A 19,926-nucleotide genomic window follows, 5' to 3' on the forward strand; every position below is an offset into this window, starting at 1 on the left:
CCGGCGGAAGGGGAGGAGCGGCGGCGGGTCAGGGGCGGGACGGCGCCGCGGGAACCGGGGAGCCCGGAGCCCCGGCGGGGGTGGCTCCGGCGGCTCGCTTTGCTCCGTTATCAGGGTAAAGACAATCAGAGCTTGGCAGTGAGTGCGTTTGTGTGCGGGAGCGTCTTATGGAGTCATGGGATCGCTGGTGCTTTGGGTTGGGAGGTTAAAGCCCACCTGGGTTGGGAGGTTAAAGCCCACCCCGTGCCATGGGCAGGGACACTTTCCATAGACCGGGTCCGCCCCGTCCCGTCCGTCCTGGCCCTGGACACTGAACCTGCTGTGCCCGCTCGGTGATTCCCCAGCGCGCACCGGAGAACGTGACTGCATCCGTGGAACCCTCCTGGAACGGTCCCGGGGCGCTTTTGATGCCTTTCCCCGAACGTCAGTGTGAATAGAAGGAATGAAGGAAGGGGTGAATGAAGGAATTCTGGTTAAGATGAAATCACGCACCAGCGTCTGGTTCTGCTGTCGGATTCCAAACTGTTCTGTCCTGAGGCTGATAGAAATGTACAGGTTTTGTTCAAAATCGGGGTTTGTGGCCTCTTGTTTTTTGGGATGTGTCATTCTTTTACAGTTCTATTTACATTGGCATTCAAGCAGGGTCATCTCAGAGCACATGGCACAGGATTGTGTCCAGACAGGTCTGCAGTAGCCCCAGCGAGGAGACTGCACACCCTCTCTGGTCTCTGTTCCAGTGCTCACAGGAAAGGTCTCCCTCCTGCCGAGGTGGAACTTCCTGGGCTCAGTCCCTGCCCGTGGCTCCGGTGCCATTGCTGTGCCCCGGCGCAGAGCAGAGTTCTGACGCTCCCTGCACTCAGGGACAGTCAGGGCTGAGGGCCCCTCTCTGCCGGGGCTGAACAGGCTGAGCTCCCTCGGCCTTTCCTGGGCACGGAGCCGCCCCAGTGATCCCGGTCCCGTTCCCGGTTCCGTTCCCAGTTCCCGTTCCCGGTTCCGCTCCCGCTGCCCCTGCCCCGTCAATCAGGGTTCAGGGGGCGGTGCTACGCGTGACGTCACGCCGGTGCACCAATGAGGCGCGGCCACGCCTGGCGCGCGCGGGGCGGGGCGGTTCCCTCAGCGCGGCCGTGCCGGGGCCGCTCCCGAGCCGTGCCGGGGCCGCGCCCGAGCCGTGCCGGGGCCGCTCCCGAGCCGTGCCGGGGCCGTGCCGGGGCCGTGCCGGGGCCGCTCCCGAGCCGCGCCGGGGCCGCTCCCGAGCCGTGCCGGGGCCGTGCCGGACATGGCTCCCGCCATCGCCGCCGAGCAGGGCGGCCGGCAGCGCCGCGCCGCCACCCGCCAGCACAGCCTGGAGCTGCCGGACGAGCCGCCCCGCCACGGGCTGCCCGGGGACACCGAGGCGCTGCTGCCGGCGCGGGCGCGGGGGTACCGCGCGGAGCTGGGCAGCATCCTGCTGCTGCTGGTGCTGTACGTGCTGCAGGGCATCCCGCTGGGGCTGGCGGGCAGCGTGCCGCTCATCCTGCAGAGCAAGAGCGCCAGCTACACCGACCAGGCCTTCTTCAGCTTCGTGTTCTGGCCCTTCAGCCTGAAGCTGCTGTGGGCGCCCTTGGTGGACGCCGTGTACCTGCGGGGCTTCGGCCGCCGCAAGTCGTGGCTGGTGCCCACGCAGTACGTGCTGGGGCTCTTCATGATCTACATGTCCACGCAGGTGGACGCGCTGCTGGGCGACGGCCGCGGCCGCGGCCCCGACGTGGCGGCCCTGACCGTCACCTTCTTCCTCTTCGAGTTCCTGGCGGCCACGCAGGACATCGCGGTGGACGGCTGGGCGCTCACCATGCTGTCCCGGGAGAACGTGGGCTACGCCTCCACCTGCAACTCGGTGGGCCAGACGGCCGGCTACTTCCTGGGGAACGTCCTGTTCCTGGCGCTGGAGTCCGCCTCCTTCTGCAACAAGTACCTGCGCTCGGAGCCGCAGCCGCGGGGCATCGTCACCCTCGCAGGTACGGCCGGAGTGCCGGGCAGAGCCGGGGAGTGCCTGCTTCCGAAGGGACCAGAGAGATTTCCTGCTCAGGGACACCTCCCTGCTCCAGCCCCAGTGTCCAGCCTGGCCTTGGGCACTGCCAGGGATCCAGGCGCAGCCCCAGCTGCTCTGGGCACCCTGTGCCAGGGCTGCCCACCCTCCCAGGGAAGGATTTTTTCCTAGTAAAAACGGTTATATCTTCCTCAGGATGCTTCTTTCCCCGTGCCTGGACCCTTCTGTGGTTTGATGTTGGGAACCGAACAGGTTTGGTTTGTCCCTTGCCCCGTGTGAAAGCACAGCCTGCTTGGAGGCTGGCAGAGCCCACTGCTGCATGTACTGGACTTGGAATTTTCCTGGGCTAAAGTGTGTGGAAAACCTGCCTGTCATTATCTAGGCTGACCCAAGCACTTTGGAGGAACTCTTTTTTTTTTTTTTTTTTCTCCTAGTGTAATGGCCGTGGAATAGATTACTCTTTAAAAAAAGCAAGCCAAAGTCTCCATGTGGGAAGATGAAAGGGGAACTAAAAAAAAAAATCTTCCGATATGATAGAAGTGAAGGTGTTCGGGGTTGAGCATGTAGCCAGTTTCTGAAGGAAGGCCTTGTTTTAGTAAATTAAGGAGGATTTGCTTTTTCTTTAGCAAATTAAATGGAGCGTGATAATCCAAGCATAACTAGCTGTTAGTGGAGGGATGTTCCTGTTTGCTGGGGTTTGGGATTTTTCTCAGAAAGGTTCTGTGTGGTGGTTGATGTTGGGGGTATTACCCTGGAGATGCTTCAAGGGCAGCTGGTTTGGTTGCAAGTTTGAGGGAGGACAGGAAATGCTGGCAGCACTTCTGGCTGCAGCCTCGGGGTGACTCTGGCAGCAAAGACAAGATCCCCGTGGTCTCAGCCTCTGCTGCCCCTCACACTGTGCCACCTCAGAGCTCAGGTATGCCAGAACAGGCTGGCATTGTGTGAAGGGGAGCTTTGCTTTCTGTCCTGCCCCTTCCTCAGGGGTGAATCAGGACAGCAGTTTCCACAGCTGCTGTGCTTACCTGGTCTCTGCAGCTCTCAGCGCTGCTAACCAGTCTCCTCTTTGCTGCCTGCCGCCAGCCTCGTGCCTGGCCTGTGTCAAGGGGCACAGAGTGGCCCTCCGAGTGTCCCAGCTGGTTCCTGGCTGTCCCTGGAGCTGTGCAGCTCCTGGGCTGGCGTGTCCATCCCTCTCACTGCAGTGCACACTGACGTCTTTGCTGCTGATGCAACTTGCAGCCTCTGCTGTTCAGACAGCTTGGCTTGGCTGCACTTCCCTCACTGCTCAGGGCTTTGGTTGTTTGGGTTTTTTTCCTCTCAAGGCTGTTTGTATAAATAAAAGTGTTGTTTTTAAAAGATATTGTCCCCAGACCCAAACGGCACCAATGCCACCTCCTTAACCTGCCCTGGAGTATTGATGTGGGTGGAGTGAGAACAGCAAATGACTGACACTGTAGTTGCAGGACATAGTTTTTCAAGTAGTTAAACTGTAAAAAATTTCTGTTTCTCAGTCATGTGAGTGGCACAGTTTGATGTTTCCTTGGAGCAGCTGAGAGCAGCAGGAGTAACCAGCTCACCCAGGAGCACAGGGGCTCACTGGTCCTTGCCCTGGCTGTAATGGGCTTGTGATGAGCAGGTTTGGCAGGTAAAGCAGCAGAAAGCTTCACTGCTGGAAAAGGTCAGTGTTCTCTGCCAGCTCAGATCTCTGAGCACTTTTGTTGTAGGCTGAGCCCAGTGCCAGGGAAGGAACAGGTCAACACTCCATGATCCAGAGGAGCAGCACCCCGAGGGAACACTGGAGCTGGTTTAGGTGGATATCAGGACAGGCTCTTCCCCCAGAGGGTTCTGGCACTGCCCAGGCTCCCCAGGGCATGGGCACGGCCCTGAGGCTGCCAGAGCTCCAGGAACCTTTGGGCAGCACTGCCAGGGATGTCTTGTGCCAGGCCAGGAGCTGGGATGAGCCTTGTTAACTTCAGGAAATAATATGGACAAATGTAAACCCATCATCAAATTCACCAAACCAAAGGCAGCGTTGGGCTGTGTCAGGCTGAAGTGCCAGAGGAGGAAACAGGAAAAATCCTTCTGTGGGCTGATTGCCCTGGGTTTATTTAGCACTTGCTGTTCAGGTGACTTCAGTTTTTTTTTTTTTTCTTTAAAGCAGGGGGAGCTCCTTGGCTGGCTTTGTGATTCCTGCCTGGTTTGCCCTTTCCAGCGTGAAGGACAGGGAAAGAGTGAACACAGGACAAAGGTGCCCTTAAAGGTGCCACTTACCTGTGCCAGGGACTGTGGAGCACCCCTCCTCCTGAGAGGGCATCCTGGGTACCTGTACCTGGGTACCGTCTTCAGGCTGTTTTCCAGCCTCATCTATCCCTGATCTAATTCAAAAATTTGTTTTGCCCCATCTCAGTGGTTTATTTTGTTACTGGCAGTGTAGCTGCAGAAACAAAGTAGGGATGGGGGAAGCAGCAGTGGTGGGACCAGAAAGTTTGTCCTTGAAATCCCTTATGTAAACTCTAATTTCAAAGTTTTTCTGCTTGTAGCTTGTTAGTGAGGTTCATTGTATTTGAAAGGAAATGTACCTTATTTTTGTGTAAACTGCCTACAGCCTCAAGAAACCCATTTTTATTTGTCTGAACTACTATATATAGATATATATGATAGATTTTTTTTCTTGCTTTGCTTTGTTGCTGATGCAGCCCCTGCAGTGCTGTGCTGCAGCTGACAGGGCTGGCCTGATCAGGAGCACTCATGTGATGATGCTCAGAGCTATTTCTATCCCCATCCTTGCACTGTGCGTTTCTCACTGCAGTGATAATGCTCAGGGTTATTATTAGAGAGCTGCTCCTCTACATCCTTTGTAGCCAGCAGCTGTGATTAGTGGGACTCTCAGAAAATACATCTTTCCTTGAGAATGTCTGTTCAGGGCACCGTGGTTTTTTAAGAGAGCAATCTGACAGTGTTGCTTGTGAGGTCGTGTTTATTTTAGGAAAGGGAGGAGCAGCAGAAATGGTGTGAAAAGCCTTTTTTTCTGTTACCTTGGGAATGAATGGTGGGACACCCCTGGAGCAGTCCTCGCACGTTTGTTCCACGCTTGCCGAGCCTGTTCCCCGCTGTGCAGGAGAAGCAGGCGATAACTGACCGAACCTTTGTCTCTGCCCTTTCTGCAGCCCTCGCTGCTCCTGCCCAGTGCCCCAGAGGCTGCTGGAGCTGCTTCGGACCGAATAAAGGCTGCTTCTGTCCCACCCCCTGCACATGGCTCAGTTCTTTCCTGGTCTGTCCTAGAGGCTGGGGATCGGATGATCTTGAACTGACCGTTCACTACATTAGAAGAACTCTCTTGGTGGTTTTTTCTGCCCCACATCCACGATTTAGCAGATCTGATCTGCCTAAAACAGAGCACTGGAATGCTGTCAAGTCTCCATTTCAGCCACACAAGTCTGAATACTCCTTAAAACTCTGTAACAAACTTTCTTCGGGCATCTTCACACTCCTAAATCCTATTTCCTGCAGGTGGGAGATGGATGTTAGATAGGGATGTAGAGCTGAGGCACAGGGTGGTTCCCTGGCTGCAGGGTAAGGGAGGAGCTGGGCAGGAGGTTCTTCCCTCTGTCTTCTAACTATTACATGTGGGTTTCCTCCTTTATCAGCCTGTAGTGGATGTGTGTGTAGTCCTACAACACATTCATTTTTGCCTCTTCCTCCTCCAACACGCTCACTGTGGTAATAATGAACCAAGCAGCAGGGAGGTGACCTGGTTTGCTGCTCCTGTGCCTCAGCTCCAGCAGGCACCTCCTTTCAGAGGAGGGCAGAGCTCTGTCACTCACTGTGTGTAGCTCTGTGCTTCTGGTTTGCTTTTGCTCCTTGTTTTTATTCCACTTTGATGATTAGGTTTATATTCTACAACTGTCAATCACGGCTGCTACAAAGGAATTTTGATTCTATTTTATTTTCCCCTCCAGATTTCCTGTTTTTCTGGGGAGCTGTCTTCTTAGTTACCACTACATTGGTTGCCTTTTTGAAAAAGGAAAACCAGGAGCTAATACCAGCAAAGGAAGAAACAAAAGGCATCACTGACACATACAGGCTACTATTCTCAATAGTCAAGATGCCAGCAGTTCTTACTTTCTGTCTCTTGATCCTCACTGCAAAAGTAAGTAAATACACTTAAGAGTTGTTAAATGCTGGCATCAGGGTGTAGAAGGCTGCTGAGTCCCCAGGATGTAACTTCGTTTTGCTGTTGGCTGTCACAAGAGTTGTGAATTTTCACATGAAATTCAAGCAAAATGGCTTATCTAATTGTGCTGAGCAGGGCTGTGCAGCAGAAAAGCTTTGTGTGAGCTTTTGTGTTTAACACAAGCATTGAAGAGAAGCTTGCTGGCAGTGTGGTATTAAAGTGAAGTACATTTCCAAACAGGCTGTGTAGCCTGCAGTTAAAAGGACAGAAAATGTTTCTTTTTAGCTCAGAATCCCCAGCTCTGTCCAAGCTGTTTCCATGGCTCCTGGTTGGACACTGAGGATGCCAGCAGCAGTGAAGGCACAGGAATGAGTGGCAGTGCTGCTTAATGTTCCTGGAATAGTTTTGGCTGTGATGACAGTAAGAGTGAACAAGTGTAGAACATGTGGAACTAATTTGGAAATCAAATCAGGGGCAGAAGTGACTTCAGTGACAGTGTGTTCTGTATCCCATTTCTCAATTTACGTGATAGGGAGTAAATTGAATTTCTAGCCAAACTCCCTGTTCTCCTCAGCTTATTTTTGTCTCCCTAACATTGCAGGTTGGGTTTTCAGCAGCAGATGCTGTAACAGGACTCAAACTGGTGGAGGAGGGAGTCCCCAAAGAGCACCTGGCTCTGCTGGCAGTTCCAATGGTTCCTTTGCAGATCATCTTGCCTCTGGTTATCAGCAAATACACAGCGGGCCCCCAGCCCCTGAACACCTTCTACAAAGCAATGCCTTACAGGTAAAGCCTCATTTTAGTGGAACACAGTAATAGGTGTGCTCAGTTTGTGTGTTCAGGTCACCTGTAGGGTTTTGTGTGTAACTTTCTGACTTCCAGGTCCAAAGAAGTGTGCCAGGATTGTCACGGTGAGTTGAACTGTCTGGTTCATGCAGTGTCACTGTGTGGAAGCAGAGCATGAGGAATTTGGGATGTGCATGTACAGCAGCATTAGAGCAGTGCTCTCCTGCTCCTAATTAACAATGTCACTGCTTGTCAAATATTTGAGATCTAATTCTGAGATAGAAATAGGTGTAACTCTTTGGATCTAAACTATTTTGATGTACTCACTACGATTGTTCGGTGGTTGCTTCGTGTTGGGGAAACACATGGGAAGAGTTACTTGGAATAACAAATCATCTTTCTCATCCCTCCAGGTTGCTTCTTGGCCTGGAATTCGCTTTCCTGGTGTGGTGGGCTCCTAAAGTAAAGCATGAAGGAGGATTTCCTGTCTACTACTATGCTGTGATGGTGCTGAGTTATGCTCTACACCAGGTAACACTCACAGTGTGGAGAGGGAAAATGATGTTCCCTGTCTTGTCCTGGGTCACACTGGAATCCCTCCAAGCCTGACCTGTTCTGTGTGGCAGGACTGACTTGTGATACTCTTGCTGGTGTTTCTCCTCCCTGTTCCCTGTCCTCCACTGGACATCATCTGTGAGCTGCTTTGAGTTTCCATGTCTGGCGTAGCTCCACAGATTCCTTTTTTCCCCAGACCCAGAAGCTCAAAAGCACAGAGGAGCTGGAGAAATCCCAGAACTGTGTCTGAGCTTGGTAGGCATGCTGATGGTTGTGCAAATAAATAAAGTTGTGATCCTGGTCCTAGGGAAAAAACTCAGTTGTTGGAGGAACATCATAATGGATCTGATCCAAAGACTTGGGAAACAAGCACCTTCTACAGCGTGGCCTTTGGATCAGAACTGGAATGCAGGGCTTCGAGAGGTGATTTTTAAATGCAGAAGGGCTGTGCTTAGGTGCTGCTTTAGCTGGCTGATTGTATTTCAGTTTGATAACCCCAGTCGTGCCAGTGCATGTGGGGCTGGGTCTGTTGCAGCATGACTTGAGACGAGCAGCGAGGGCACTCCCCGAGGCAGCACAGGGCCAGCTGCAGGAGGAACTGCTGCTGTGGGATCATTTTCCAGCCAGTGCTGCTGAGCTCAGGGCTTGTCTCAGCTGGGGTTTCATGGTCTCTGGCCTGTCTGTCCCCACAGATCACCCTGTACAGCATGTACGTGGCCATCATGGCCTTCAACGCCAAGGTCAGCGACCCGCTCATCGGGGGCACCTACATGACCCTGCTCAACACCGTGTCCAACCTGGGGGGCAACTGGCCCTCCACGGTGGCCCTGTGGCTGGTGGACCCCCTGACAGTGAAGGAGTGTGCCGGGGCCCAGGGCCACACCTGTGCCACTGCAGCGGCCACAGAGGTGAGTCTGGGGGCTGGGGGCTCAAGGTCTCAATTAAATGGCTTCTTGCAGTACCTTTTTGCCTTTGGAAACCTTCACAGTGTATGGCTTGTGCTCACAAATTCCTAGTGATGGAGCTCATTTTCCTGAGTGATAAAACCCAGTCTGTTGGCAGCTGCACACTCTTGAGTGACCACCCCTTACCCAGGGTTTGCAGCTGCAGAGCAGTGAGCCCTTTCTTCTGTGCTGAGCTGGGGTGGAAGCCCCAGACTGGTGCCACGTTCCCTGCAGTGTGAGGAGCCTGTAGGTGTGGTTTTGAGCTGTGTAGTCAGGGGCTCTGTCCCCCAGGGCCCTCAATTTCTGTGGTAGGTTTTTCTTCCTCCTGTTTCCCTGGAGGCTTCTTATCTGCCTGCCTTGATACCTTCTCCAAGATGCTGCTCTGCTCTCTGATTTTGGTGTCCACTTTCCCCATGAAATCAAGTAGGACTGGCTGCCTGCCCAGTTCTGGGAACCCTGTGGAAGAGAACAAAGAACTTGCTGTACACAGATCAAACAGCAGGACACAAAACTGCTGGGAAAGCAACATTTCAAATTCACCTCCTCACTGCAAATGAGACATTTGACATAGCTGAAGAGTGGGAATGTTTGGGATTTTTTTTTCTGTGCTCATGGCTGAGATTTATTTCATTCCTGGATGCCAGGACGCTCTAGGACATGAATGTTCTCTAAATGATCACAGTGTTCTGGAGTCCAGCATGACTTGTCTGAACTGGAGCTGCAGTTTTTCTTGGTGCAGAGGGGAAGCTGCTTCAGCAGCAGATGCTTTCTCAGCCTCGCTCATTAGCCTGTCACTAATTAGGTTCCTTGTGTCTCAGCCTCTACTGAACTTGAGTCCTTCCTCCTTCACCTCACTGCTCTGATCTTTTCTCACATCCTCCTAGTTGGTGACATTCCACCACCACCACCACCACTCCCTTCTTATTCCTAATCTGATTTTGACATGTCTCAGCATAGTGAAAATGCTGGCAGAGCCTCAGATCAGAGGATTGATTAATCCTGGGATTAGAGCAGTGTTGAAAGCCAAACAATAGCAGAAGCAATTTTGGGCTGTACAATCACCCTGCGAATGCTGGGTGTTTGTCTTCCAGTTCAAAACCATCCTGGGCGTGTTTCTTCCAGATACAGAATCACAGAATCCTGGAATGGTTTGGATTAGAAGGACAAAAAGCCCTTCTAGTGCTACCCCTGCCATGGGCAGGGACACCTTCCACTATCCCAGGTTGCTCCCAGCCCCCTTCAGCCTGGCCTTGAACATTTCCAGGATGGCTAGGGAGAAAAATCATCTTTCTCTGGGAGGCTGGGAGCAGTGGTTGCCCCTGCAGGCCAGCAGGGACAGTGGGGCTGTGTGTGTTTTCTGGAGTTTGCCCTTTGGGCTGACTGCTCCATTTCCCACGTGTCTAGAGCAGGTTTGGTGCTTTGTTACTTTTCATGCCTCTGCTAAGCTCGAAAGCCTCTCTGACCAGCTGCATGGGAAACAACAAAGAGTAAACAACTGCATGAGTCCTGCCCAGGAGCAGGGAGAGCCCTGCAGCTCGGGAGTGCTCAGTGCATGGCCCTGTGCTCTGTTTCAGCTGTGCACAGCAGCTGGGGGCTCCTGCATCACCACCCTGGACGGGTACTACGTGGAGTCTGTCATCTGCGTCATCCTGGGCTTTGCCTGGTGGTTCTTCCTTGGACCAAAGTTCAAGAAGCTGCAGGATGAAGGACAGTCTTCGTGGAAGTGCAGGAGGAGCAATTGATGCACTTAGGTGTTGGATGGACCAGCAAGGTGATTTTAGTTTTATTACAAAGACATGTCCCATAATCAGCACCCCGGAATCTCGGTGTTCCTGTGCCACGCCAGGGAGATGTGCGTGGCCGAGACAGGGCTGTGTGTGGCACCACTGCCCTCCCCACAGCACGGGCACTTCAGAAAGGAATGGCTAAAGCAGCACCTCCGTGCTCCATGCTTCCCCCTGACTCCAGAGCTGCTGACTCCACAGGGCACCTCTGGGAAAGCTCCTGGGGCCCTGGCTGTAGAGGCAGCAGCATTGCCAGCTGAGTGCCAGCTTTTATTTTCACACAGAAATGATCTGACGGGGCAGCTGACCTGGGGAAGGATGCCCAAGGCATTCTGACTTGCAGGTTAACCATGGTACTGTGGAATTCCTTGTGGGAAGATCAGTGTGAGATGTCCATGGGCTTTGCTTCTCACTTTCTGAATTGTAACCGCGCCTCAAAGGATGAAATGTTCGGAGATTCTTTTAAATGTATTTTCTGGCTTTTATAAGCTTTAAAGATTTATAAGAAACTATTTTTATAAGCAAATTACATTTGTTTAATTTATTTCCGCTGTTTCAAGGCAGTTTGATTTACGTTCAAGGTACTTTCTTGACAACAAAATGCTGTAAGGTAGGACTGGAATAACGCACAATCCTCTGAGCCTTGAGTCCTGCAGCTGGAACTGGAGGTGCTTCCCAAGGGAGGGCACGTGGACCTTTGGAAGGAGTGAGTTGATAGGGGAAAACCAATCCATTGGTTTTCCAAACTGTATTACTAAAATTTGAAGATTGCAGTGGGATCACCGAGACTTCCCCCAGGCGGGGGTGAGAAGAGGGAGTTGGTGATGACAAAGTTGCCAAATTCCCAGGGAGCTGCTGCAGGACTCACCCTCACACCGGTGAAACGGGCTCGGTCCTGGGGCAGGGCTGCTGCAGAGTTCACTGCTGGTGCCACGTGGTGGAAATATTCCTGCTGGATTTCTCCCACTGAGCTCCCTCCTGAGTGCCTTAGGGACCCACAGGTGCTGGAGAGGCACTCGGACCCCGCTGGGTGCGCGTGGAGCGTTGGTATTAAAAAGGAAAACTATTAAACATCCCTTGGAAAGGTGCTCAACGTTCCCTGCCACGTCTCTTGTCCGTGTTTGAAGGACTGGGCTGGAGGGGGTTGGGATCTTCTGCTCCTGTGTGTTTTGTGGGGAAAGTGGCCCAGTGTCACCCCTGGAGTGCTGGGGGTGGCTGGGTGTACCAAGGGTCTCCTTGGCCTCGGGGCACGGAGGGACTGGATGAGGACACTGACCTCATGCTTCCCTGGACACGTCCTCCTGTCCTCTGTCCCCTCCCTTGAGGGTCACACCTCACAGTTTGCTTCAAGCACAGCAAAACCACTCATGCTAGGTGAAATCACAAGGGTTTTACTGCCCAAGCAGAACGTCTTCCAATTTCCCCTCTGCATAAGAACAAAATCAACATAAAAATAAATCAGATTTATGGCTGCACCTTTCAGTCCCTGTCCCACCAGCTCCACTGCATTAACTCTGTGAGACACTTCAGTTCTGTATCCTCTCTGGAACCATGGGCTGCTTATTTAATTACATCTTGCATACCTAGAGGGGTTGTTTTAACTTTTCTGATTGTGAGGAAAAACTGCAAGTGCAGAAGCTGAGAAATTATATTTGCTGTGTATTAGATTTGGGTTTTACTTTGACATTTTTTTTTCTATGTCTAAAGGTCACAGTGAAACTTCTCACTAATAAAGATGGGTTAAGGATTAACTCAATAATTAGATTATCAACAATATCAAAATTGCATATAAAATCCAAATAGGTAGGCATAGATACGTTACTTGAAATAAATGTGTCCTTTTTCAAACTGGTGAAATAAGTTATGGATTAGTGCTTTTAATTTCAGTAGCTATTTTGTAAGTTGGAAATGTTGCTGCTGTGCCAGCCCGTTAGCAGGCTGCTGAAGAGCGCCCATAAAATTTTGATCTTGCTCTGTTCAAAAGTGATTTTTCTTTTTAACATTAGAATTATTATGGATTTAAGCATCTTTAACATTAAACAAACATAAAGCAACCCCCAAACCAACAAGAATAACAAACCAAACAAATTTGAAATGCCAAGAAGAAAGGAGGATCTGAAGGCTCAATGCAGAGTTCAGCCTGGAGAGGAGAAGCTCCAGGGAGAGCTCAGAGCCCTGCCAGGGCCTGGAGGGGCTCCAGGAGAGCTGGAGAGGGGATGGGGACAAGGATGGAGGGACAGGAACAGGGAATGGCTCCCAGTGCCAGGGGGCAGGGCTGGGTGGGACATTGGGAATTGGGAATTGTTCCCTGAGAGGACCCAGGGAATGGCTCCCAGTGCCAGGGGGCAGGGATGGGTGGGACATTGGGAATTGTTCCCTGGCAGGGTGGGCAGCCCTGGCACGGGTGCCCAGTGCGGCTGTGGCTGTCCCTGGATCCCTGGCAGTGTCCCGGCCGGAGCCGTTCGGGGCCGGTGTCGCTCCATGGCACGGGGCACCGGGCGCTGTTTCCCGGTCCCGTGTCACGGCTGCACCGGGCGGTGTTCATTCCCGGTTCCGTGTCACGGTGACACCGGGCGGTGTTCATCTCCGGTCCCGTGTCACGGTGACACCGGGCGGTGTTCATCCCCGGTTCCGTGTCACGGCCACACCGGGCGCTGTTCGATTCCCGGTCCCGTGTCACGGCCGCACCGGGCGCTGTTTCCCGGTTCCCTGTCACGGCCGCACCGGGCGCTGTTTCCCGGTTCCCTGTCACGGCCGCACCGGGCGCTGTTCATTCCCGGTTCCCTGTCACGGCCGCACCGGGCGCTGTTTCCCGGTTCCGTGTCACGGCCGCACCGGGCGCTGTTTCCCGGTTCCGTGTCACGGCCGCACCGGGCGCTGTTCGATTCCCGGTCCCGCGGGGGCGCTCGGGCCGCGGCGATGCCGGAGCGCGGCGGCGGCGGGGGCGGCTCGGAGCGCGCCGCGCTGGCCCTGGCCCGGCTCTCCGAGTGGGCGGACGCGCACCTGGGGCTGCTGCGGGTACCGGGCCGGGCGGGTACCGGGGCGGGTACCGGGGCTGCTGCGGGTACCGGGGCGGGGCGGCAGCGGGACCGGGCGGGCAGCGGGACCGGGCGGTACCGGAGCCGGGTGGTACCGGGGCTGCTGCGGGTACCGGGGCGGGCGGGTACCGGGGCCGGGCGGGTACCGGGGCGGGTACCGGGGCGGGCGGGTACCGGGGCCGGGCGGGTACCGGGGCGGGTACCGGGCCGGGCGGGTACCGGGGCGGGCGGGTACCGGGGCCGGGCGGGTACCGGGGCGGGTACCGGGGCCGGGCGGGTACCGGGGCGGGCGGGTACCGGGGCCGGGCAGCCCGCTGGGCCCGGCTGAGCCCCGTTCTGCTCCGCAGGGCCTGATCGCCGGCGCGGCCGTGGCCGGGGCGCTGCTGCTGGCGCGGAGCCTCCGCCTGGTGAGAGCGGCACCGGCCCGGGGGGCGGGGGGAGCCCGGTGCGGGCCCGGGGGATGCGGGAGAGCCCGGTGCGGGCCCGGGGTGCGGGGGGAGCCCGGTACGGCCCGGGAGAGCCGGGGCAGCCCGGCACGGCCGCTGGGGCCCGCGGCGGAGGGGCCGTGCCGGGCTCTCCCCGGTTCTGCGGGACCGTGCTGATCAGCCCCCAGCCCAGCCCGGGTCCCTTTGGCCACGGTGGTCACTGGTCAGTGGTCAGTGGTTAGTGGTCACTGGTCACTGGTTAGTGGTTAGTGGTCACTGGTCAGTAGCCACTGGTCACTGGTCGCTAGTCAGTGGTCACTGGTCAGTGGTTCACTAGTCAGTGGCCACTGGTCACTGGTCACTAGTCAGTGGTTACTGGTCAGTGGTCACTAGTCAGTGGCCACTGGTCACTGGTCACTAGTCAGTGGTCACTGGTCAGTGGTCACTAGTCACTAGTCACTGGTCACTGGTCAGTGGTCACTATTCACTGGTCACCGGTCAGTGGTCACTGGTCACTGGCCACTGGTCACCGGTCACTGCTCACTGGTCAGTGGTCGCGCTGTCCCCCTCTGGAATTGCCATTTTCCAGGGAGGGCTCAGCCCGGCTGCCTGCAGGGCTGGTGGCTCCCGCCCAGACAGCCCATTCATCTTGGCATTGTCTCCCCTTTTCCTTAAAGCTAAAGATTAGCCAGGCGTGCAAGGTTCACCGTGCGATTGCTTAATCATAACGGCCCTGCTACAGCTACTGATTAACGAGTGAAAAAAGCCTGCAAGGTTTGATTCGGGTCTTGAGGGGCTCGATGTCACTGTCCTGTGGCATCTCCAGGGGTCCCTGGTTCTCGCCTGTTCCTGCAGCCCCTGGGAGGGGTCCTGGCCCCTCTGCCTGTCCCACTGCAGCTCGACACCCTTCCTTGTCCAAACACAGCTGAAACAGCCTCTTGCCTCGCATGTTCTCTGTCCTTCCACACGCAGAACCGCTTCTGAATGGGTTTAAACATCACCCAAATCTTTCCTCGCTCCCAGGATGGTCAGGGCACGCTGGGCTAACACTACGCTGCTCACTCCTGGAGAAGCTGAACCTCCACAGGCAGGAGCCACCATGTGCCACAGGGCTGCAGCTGCTTAAAAAATCACGGTTACCTTCGTCTTCCCCCTGCACAATTCCAAATTACACAAGAGAACATTCGTGTGGAGTTTTTACTTAAAAATCCTACCAGAGAACCTGAACTACAAATGTTGGCAGAATTCTTTTTCTCTCTTTTGTCTGGTTGGTTTTGACCCAAAGGCCCCTGAATGCATTAACCTGGTTGGTGGAGCAAATGAGATGAGTTTTGAGCAACTTTTGTTCCTAAAAACCTCCAGACCTCCTGCCTGCAAGGTCCCAAATTCCCGTGTTCCCAGTGGGAGGCCCTATGGGCCCCAGAGGAGGAGGTTTGCTGGATAAATAACACACAGGAGACACAGCTTTAGTTGTGGTGTTTTTGGGGTTTATTTCCCAGCTCAGTGGGTGTCACAGCTCTGTGACTCAGTGCTCTGCTAAGGCCTTTTACAGTGAGATATCAGTGCCTTAAATTTTGGTGATCATAATTTTCTGGGGTCTCACGTGTCCTCCTCCCTCACCGCAGAGCTGTGGCTGCTCCATTCCTGTACCACAGCCCAAGTCTTTGCTGCTGCTCGGCTTGGTTTTCCTGTGAGATCACATAACCATCCCCTTTGGATCCTCCCAGGCTGTAGTATCAAATTTAATCTTCTTGTGATCTTCTCAGAGCTGTTCACCTGCCTTTGTCCCTCTCCTGGTTTCCTCCGGCATCAAAGGCGGGGTTGTTTCTGCCCTCCCTGCTCCGCCTTTGTTTTCAGCGTGTCTGTCCTCTGGCTTCCTCTCACCCCTCTCCCAGCCCCATTCAGGCTGCTTCTAAAACACTCTTTTCTGGGGGAATCAAGTGAACTTCAATAGGCATTGCTTGAAAAACGGCAGTTTCTGTTCTTTCTCTAAACCTGGTTTTTATGTCTGTGCTGACGTGGCAAGTCCTGTAAAACAGGGAAAATGTTAAGTGTGGAGAGGCTGCACAGCTTCTGCAGCTGGTCACTATTAAATATATATCTATATTCACTTGCCCATCGTGTCTAATAATAGAAGTGAAATTTCCCAAACTATCATAAGATGTTGGATTTAGTGTAACTGCTCTATGGGTTGTTTTTTTTTTTTAATTTTGTCTTTCTCTTCCTTCCATCAACAGACAACAAAGTTCATAAGTCCTTTGGATATACCTGTGGAATTTGTACAAAAGAATGTGAAATTGAGAGGGAAATTACATCACATCACAGAGAAGGGCCTGGAAGTTGAGCACATTCCCATCAGCATTCCTTTCATCTCAGCCATCCAGAGAAAATGTGAGTAATGAGGAAAAGAGTGTGAAGAGCAAGGGCAGAAATGAAACGTGCTGCTCTTAGAGAGGCTGTGAGCTCGAGAGGAAGGGCTGAGGCACATTTCCAGCTCTGCCCTTTGGTCTTTCTGTGCTTTGCAGGTGGGAAACTGGGGAGTAAAAGACATGAGGAGACACAGAGTTTGTCACTACAGTGTTTGTGTTCATCCTTACAGTTACTGTGATATTTTCCAGCAGCAGAAGTGAGCACTCAGGCAGTGCTTCTGCTTGCACAGCTCATCTCATTCCTGGCAAAAGCCTCTGTTGGGATTGTGCTTTTATTTGCAGACACTGATTTTTGGGGACAGTTTTTCTGTCAGAAACAAACTGTCCATCAAGTCTGTGACTCTCACACTGGCTGTGCAAACACCAGCAGGTGCTGATGCTTCTACCCCTGTGGATGAAGGACAGGGACTGAGAGTGGGAGCAGATCTTTTTCTTTGCATGCAAAATAAACCAGAACTCATTTTGAATTAGACAGTCTTGAATTGATATATTTTTTTCCCTGAAGAAGTGATGAGAGCAGATTGCTGTTTGCTTGGAGGAGCTAAAAGGGATTCTTTCGGTGCATGGGAACCAACTGATACGACCAGCTGGGGGTCTGTGCACAGGCTGAGCTTTGCCCCAGCAGCAGCTCTGTCCCTGTTGGAACTCAAAATGTCCCTCAGACATTTTTAGAGGTTCCAGGCCTTGCTCAGAAGCATTTTAGACCCTGGCAGGCAGCTGGACACAGCTGTGATTTTGAGTTTTAGCCATGGAATGAGTTACCAACTTTGGAGGTGGAACAAGCAGTCACAAAGGGTTAGATAGGATAGTAAAAGTAGTTACAAAACAGAGGGGAAAATTTTTTAGTATTATACAGGGGGTTTTAGCACCTGTACAGGGGGGGTTTCACTTTGTACATGGGGGTCAGAAGTTCTAAGATGGAGGAAAGTGGGCTGATCCTGTTCTTCCTCCTTCTTCTTCCTTGCCTTCGTGTTCTTGGTGATGTTGGCACTCACAGATTGGTTTAGAGTAGAAAAGTACTTTGTAATATAGGTAGTAGGTATTGGGGAAAAACTGTAAACATATTATATGTAATATATCATATAAAAGATAGCAGCAGCCCTGGGCAGGGAGAGAAGAAGAGGACAGAAGACAGAGAGGATGTCAGGGTGTGTATGTGCCTCTGCCTGAGCTGTGAGCAAACCACAGCAGCTCCAGGAGAAAATCTTTTAGATAACTTGCAATAAACTGCCTTGAGACCCAACAAGAAGAGGCTGCAGAGTTTTTCTTTGGAAGCACGGGTTGGAGGAGGAACTTTACCACCACACGAGACCCCAGAGCAAGGCTGGGGTTCTCACATGTCCCTTTCTGTTGCAGGGCAGCCAGAGGGGCTCCTGCTGATCCGCCTGGCCGGGGTGGAGCTGGCTGCAGGTGGCACAGCCTGGCTGCAGCAGGAGCTGCTGCCCAAACAGCCCCTGTGGTTCCAGCTCCTGGGGAGGGACAGCTCAGCCCTGGAGTGCCTGGTCCTGGTCCATAAGGTAAAGAGAGACACAAACACCGCCTCTTCTCTGCAGTTTGGTGTGACTGTAGTCACACAGTACATTTAACAAATGTTATTGTCTATGATTTATCATCCTTGGTGTGAATTTTAAATGTTGCATTTGCAAATCTGATTGCAGGAGCAGTAGTTTTTCAGACTGATTCATGGCAGGAATGTGTTGATGCGCCAGTGCCAAAAAGGCATCTGTAGTTCTGATTAGCTTAATGTTTGTTATCCAGTGTTCCCTCACAAATGCCTTGCATTATAGAATCACAGCATGGTTTGGGTTGGAAGGGATTTAGAGACCATCCAGTCCCAGCCCATGGGCAGGGACACCTCGCACTGTCCCAGGTGCTCCAGCCCTGTCCAGCCTGGCCAGGGATCCAGGGGCACCCGCAGCTTCTCTGCATACCTGTGCCAGGGCGTCCCCTCCTCACACTGGAGTTGGGTGTGAAGTCACCTGGATTCCTCTTCCCTTTTAACTTCTCCTGCCAAAGTGTAGATACAGCCATGAGTAAAGCGTGTACCTCTGAGGGAGTTCACACCAAACCCCAAATAACCCTGTTTCAGTGGTGAATACCTCTTTATTGTGGTTTTTCTAGGGTGGATTTTTCAGCACGTGCTTGAACGAAGAGCTCCTGAGCCAAGGGCTGGCCAGAGCAGCCCGGATCGAGGGGCTGCCTCACCACTCCCGCCTCTACTGGAAACTGCACAAAAGGCTCCTCCAGGCTGAGTTAAAGGCTGTGAAGAAAAATAAAGGCATATGGAAAGAGCAGAGCTACTCTGAAAGAGTCCAGGAGCACATAAACAGCAATAAATTCCTGCAGAGGCTGAAGCAGTTTGTGAGCTGGATTAGAAGCTCTGTTGGGAGGTGAAAAGGTGGGGAACACAGCTCCCCAGGTTGTGGGGAGTGTGTATGTTTGTGATCACACACAGTGCTGTGATGTTGAGGGTCCCTGTCTCAAACACAAACCCCCCAGTTTGTGGTTTCACAGAATACAAAGCCCCAGTTCATGGTAATGTAGAATACCTCCCATAACAAAGCCCACATGGGATTGTAGCTGTGTGCAGGCCACCAGGGAATATCAGAACACACCAGACTTGTCCACATGATGTCCTAAATTAGTTGTCCACTTTCCCAGCTGCTGATCTCCTCCAGGCTGTGCTGCCCAGTGCAGGTTTGAGGGGCAGGGTCCCCTCACACCTCTCTAAAGTGCCCTTGGTGCCAAGCCCACACTGCACACAAAGCCCATGTCAGGCCTTTACAAAGCTCCTGGCATGGGTTTAAACACAACCTTTTTGTTTGAATTCTGTTCTTACGCTACTTTTTGGTGTAATTTGTGGTTTAAAACTCATTCATCTTGAATGGGGGGTTGCATTGTTAGTGATAGAAAAGGTGATTTGTTATGGTTGATCTTAAAAAGGTGATAAGGTTGTAATAACTTAAGTTCCTCAGGGGAAAACATCACTTGGTGTTTCAAAGAATATAATGTCAGGCATCCAAATACTTCAAAGACAACTTTCATTTGAAGAGGAAAAACCTGTGTTTTTGTTTTCTGATGGTTCTGTATCTAATATTAGATGAATATAAAACTTTAACATGAAATTTGACAAGGAGGATCAGATTGTGCTAAGAACTTGAATTCTTGCTTTATTTTTGATACACATTTGAAGTATATGAATGTGTTACTATTTATGTTGTAAATATTCTTAGAATAAAGATTGAATTTCTCAAGTTCATTGTTAAATGTTTTATACACCAAGCCCTTGACCCTTGTTTAACCTCTCACAGTTCCAATATTTATTTAAAGTGAAGTGTTTTACAGATTTTCTTTCCTTCTGTGTGATTGCCTTCCAGTGAAACACTAGGGAGAAGAGTGTGGTACAAAAATAACCTTAATAATTGAGCACTGCTTATCTGGCAATTAGTTGCTACATCAGCATTTTCTCTGTTGACTTCAGGGCAGAGTTGTGACTCTTGAGATCCTTAAAACAGCTCAGTTACCTTGAGTAAGAATAGATGCTAGTGGTTCTTTATTCCTTTTGTTCCTGGTCCTCCCGGGGTGGTGCTGGGGAGCAGCGAGCCATGAAATACCTGCAGTGTGTTGGAACCAGTGTGGGGGAGAGGGGAGGCAGCTCTGGGGCACAAACCAGGTGCCTGTGCCTGTTTGGAAATGGAAATAAGAAAAGTGAGATCCTGGGTTCATGTGTAACACAGAAAAGGGCTGAGCCAGCCACCACCGTGGTTC

General features: G+C 52.5%; 2 protein-coding genes and 1 long non-coding RNA gene across 3 annotated transcripts; all 3 read left to right on the plus strand.

Moving 5' to 3' along the window:
• The first annotated feature begins 31 nt into the window (after positions 1–31).
• LOC110476119 (uncharacterized) lies at positions 32–570 on the plus strand. The gene is made up of 2 exons (XR_002466369.3): positions 32–115; positions 257–570. It is a non-coding gene; the product is annotated as an uncharacterized LOC110476119 (long non-coding RNA).
• A 696-nt stretch (positions 571–1,266) lies between these two features.
• SLC33A1 (solute carrier family 33 member 1) lies at positions 1,267–12,126 on the plus strand. The gene is made up of 6 exons (XM_021540830.3): positions 1,267–1,994; positions 5,983–6,173; positions 6,799–6,983; positions 7,397–7,514; positions 8,231–8,446; positions 10,057–12,126. Exons 1-6 carry the CDS (start codon positions 1,277–1,279, stop codon positions 10,222–10,224), a joined length of 1,596 nt encoding a protein of 531 aa, XP_021396505.2. The 5' UTR covers positions 1,267–1,276; the 3' UTR covers positions 10,225–12,126.
• A 1,059-nt stretch (positions 12,127–13,185) lies between these two features.
• Positions 13,186–19,412, plus strand: C10H3orf33 (chromosome 10 C3orf33 homolog). Its single transcript, XM_021540820.2, has 5 exons — positions 13,186–13,284; positions 13,652–13,711; positions 15,967–16,120; positions 17,515–17,675; positions 18,280–19,412. The coding sequence occupies exons 1-5, from the start codon at positions 13,186–13,188 to the stop codon at positions 18,550–18,552; spliced, it is 747 nt and encodes a 248-aa protein (XP_021396495.2). The 3' UTR covers positions 18,553–19,412.
• The last annotated feature ends 514 nt before the right edge of the window (positions 19,413–19,926 follow it).

This window comes from Lonchura striata, chromosome 10, assembly GCF_046129695.1.
Source record: "Lonchura striata isolate bLonStr1 chromosome 10, bLonStr1.mat, whole genome shotgun sequence".
Taxonomy (NCBI): Eukaryota; Metazoa; Chordata; class Aves; order Passeriformes; family Estrildidae; genus Lonchura; species Lonchura striata.

Bases quoted from the DNA above. Each gene is read 5' to 3' on its own strand.
- C10H3orf33 (XM_021540820.2), top strand. From the start codon at position 13,186: ATGCCGGAGCGCGGCGGCGGCGGGGGCGGCTCGGAGCGCGCCGCGCTG. The intron at 13,285-13,651 runs GTACCGGGCCGG...TCTGCTCCGCAG, and splicing joins CGCACCTGGGGCTGCTGCGG to GGCCTGATCGCCGGCGCGGC. The intron at 16,121-17,514 runs GTGAGTAATGAG...TTTCTGTTGCAG, and splicing joins CTCAGCCATCCAGAGAAAAT to GGCAGCCAGAGGGGCTCCTG.
- SLC33A1 (XM_021540830.3), top strand. From the start codon at position 1,277: ATGGCTCCCGCCATCGCCGCCGAGCAGGGCGGCCGGCAGCGCCGCGCC. The intron at 6,174-6,798 runs GTAAGTAAATAC...CTAACATTGCAG, and splicing joins TCTTGATCCTCACTGCAAAA to GTTGGGTTTTCAGCAGCAGA. The intron at 7,515-8,230 runs GTAACACTCACA...CTGTCCCCACAG, and splicing joins TGAGTTATGCTCTACACCAG to ATCACCCTGTACAGCATGTA.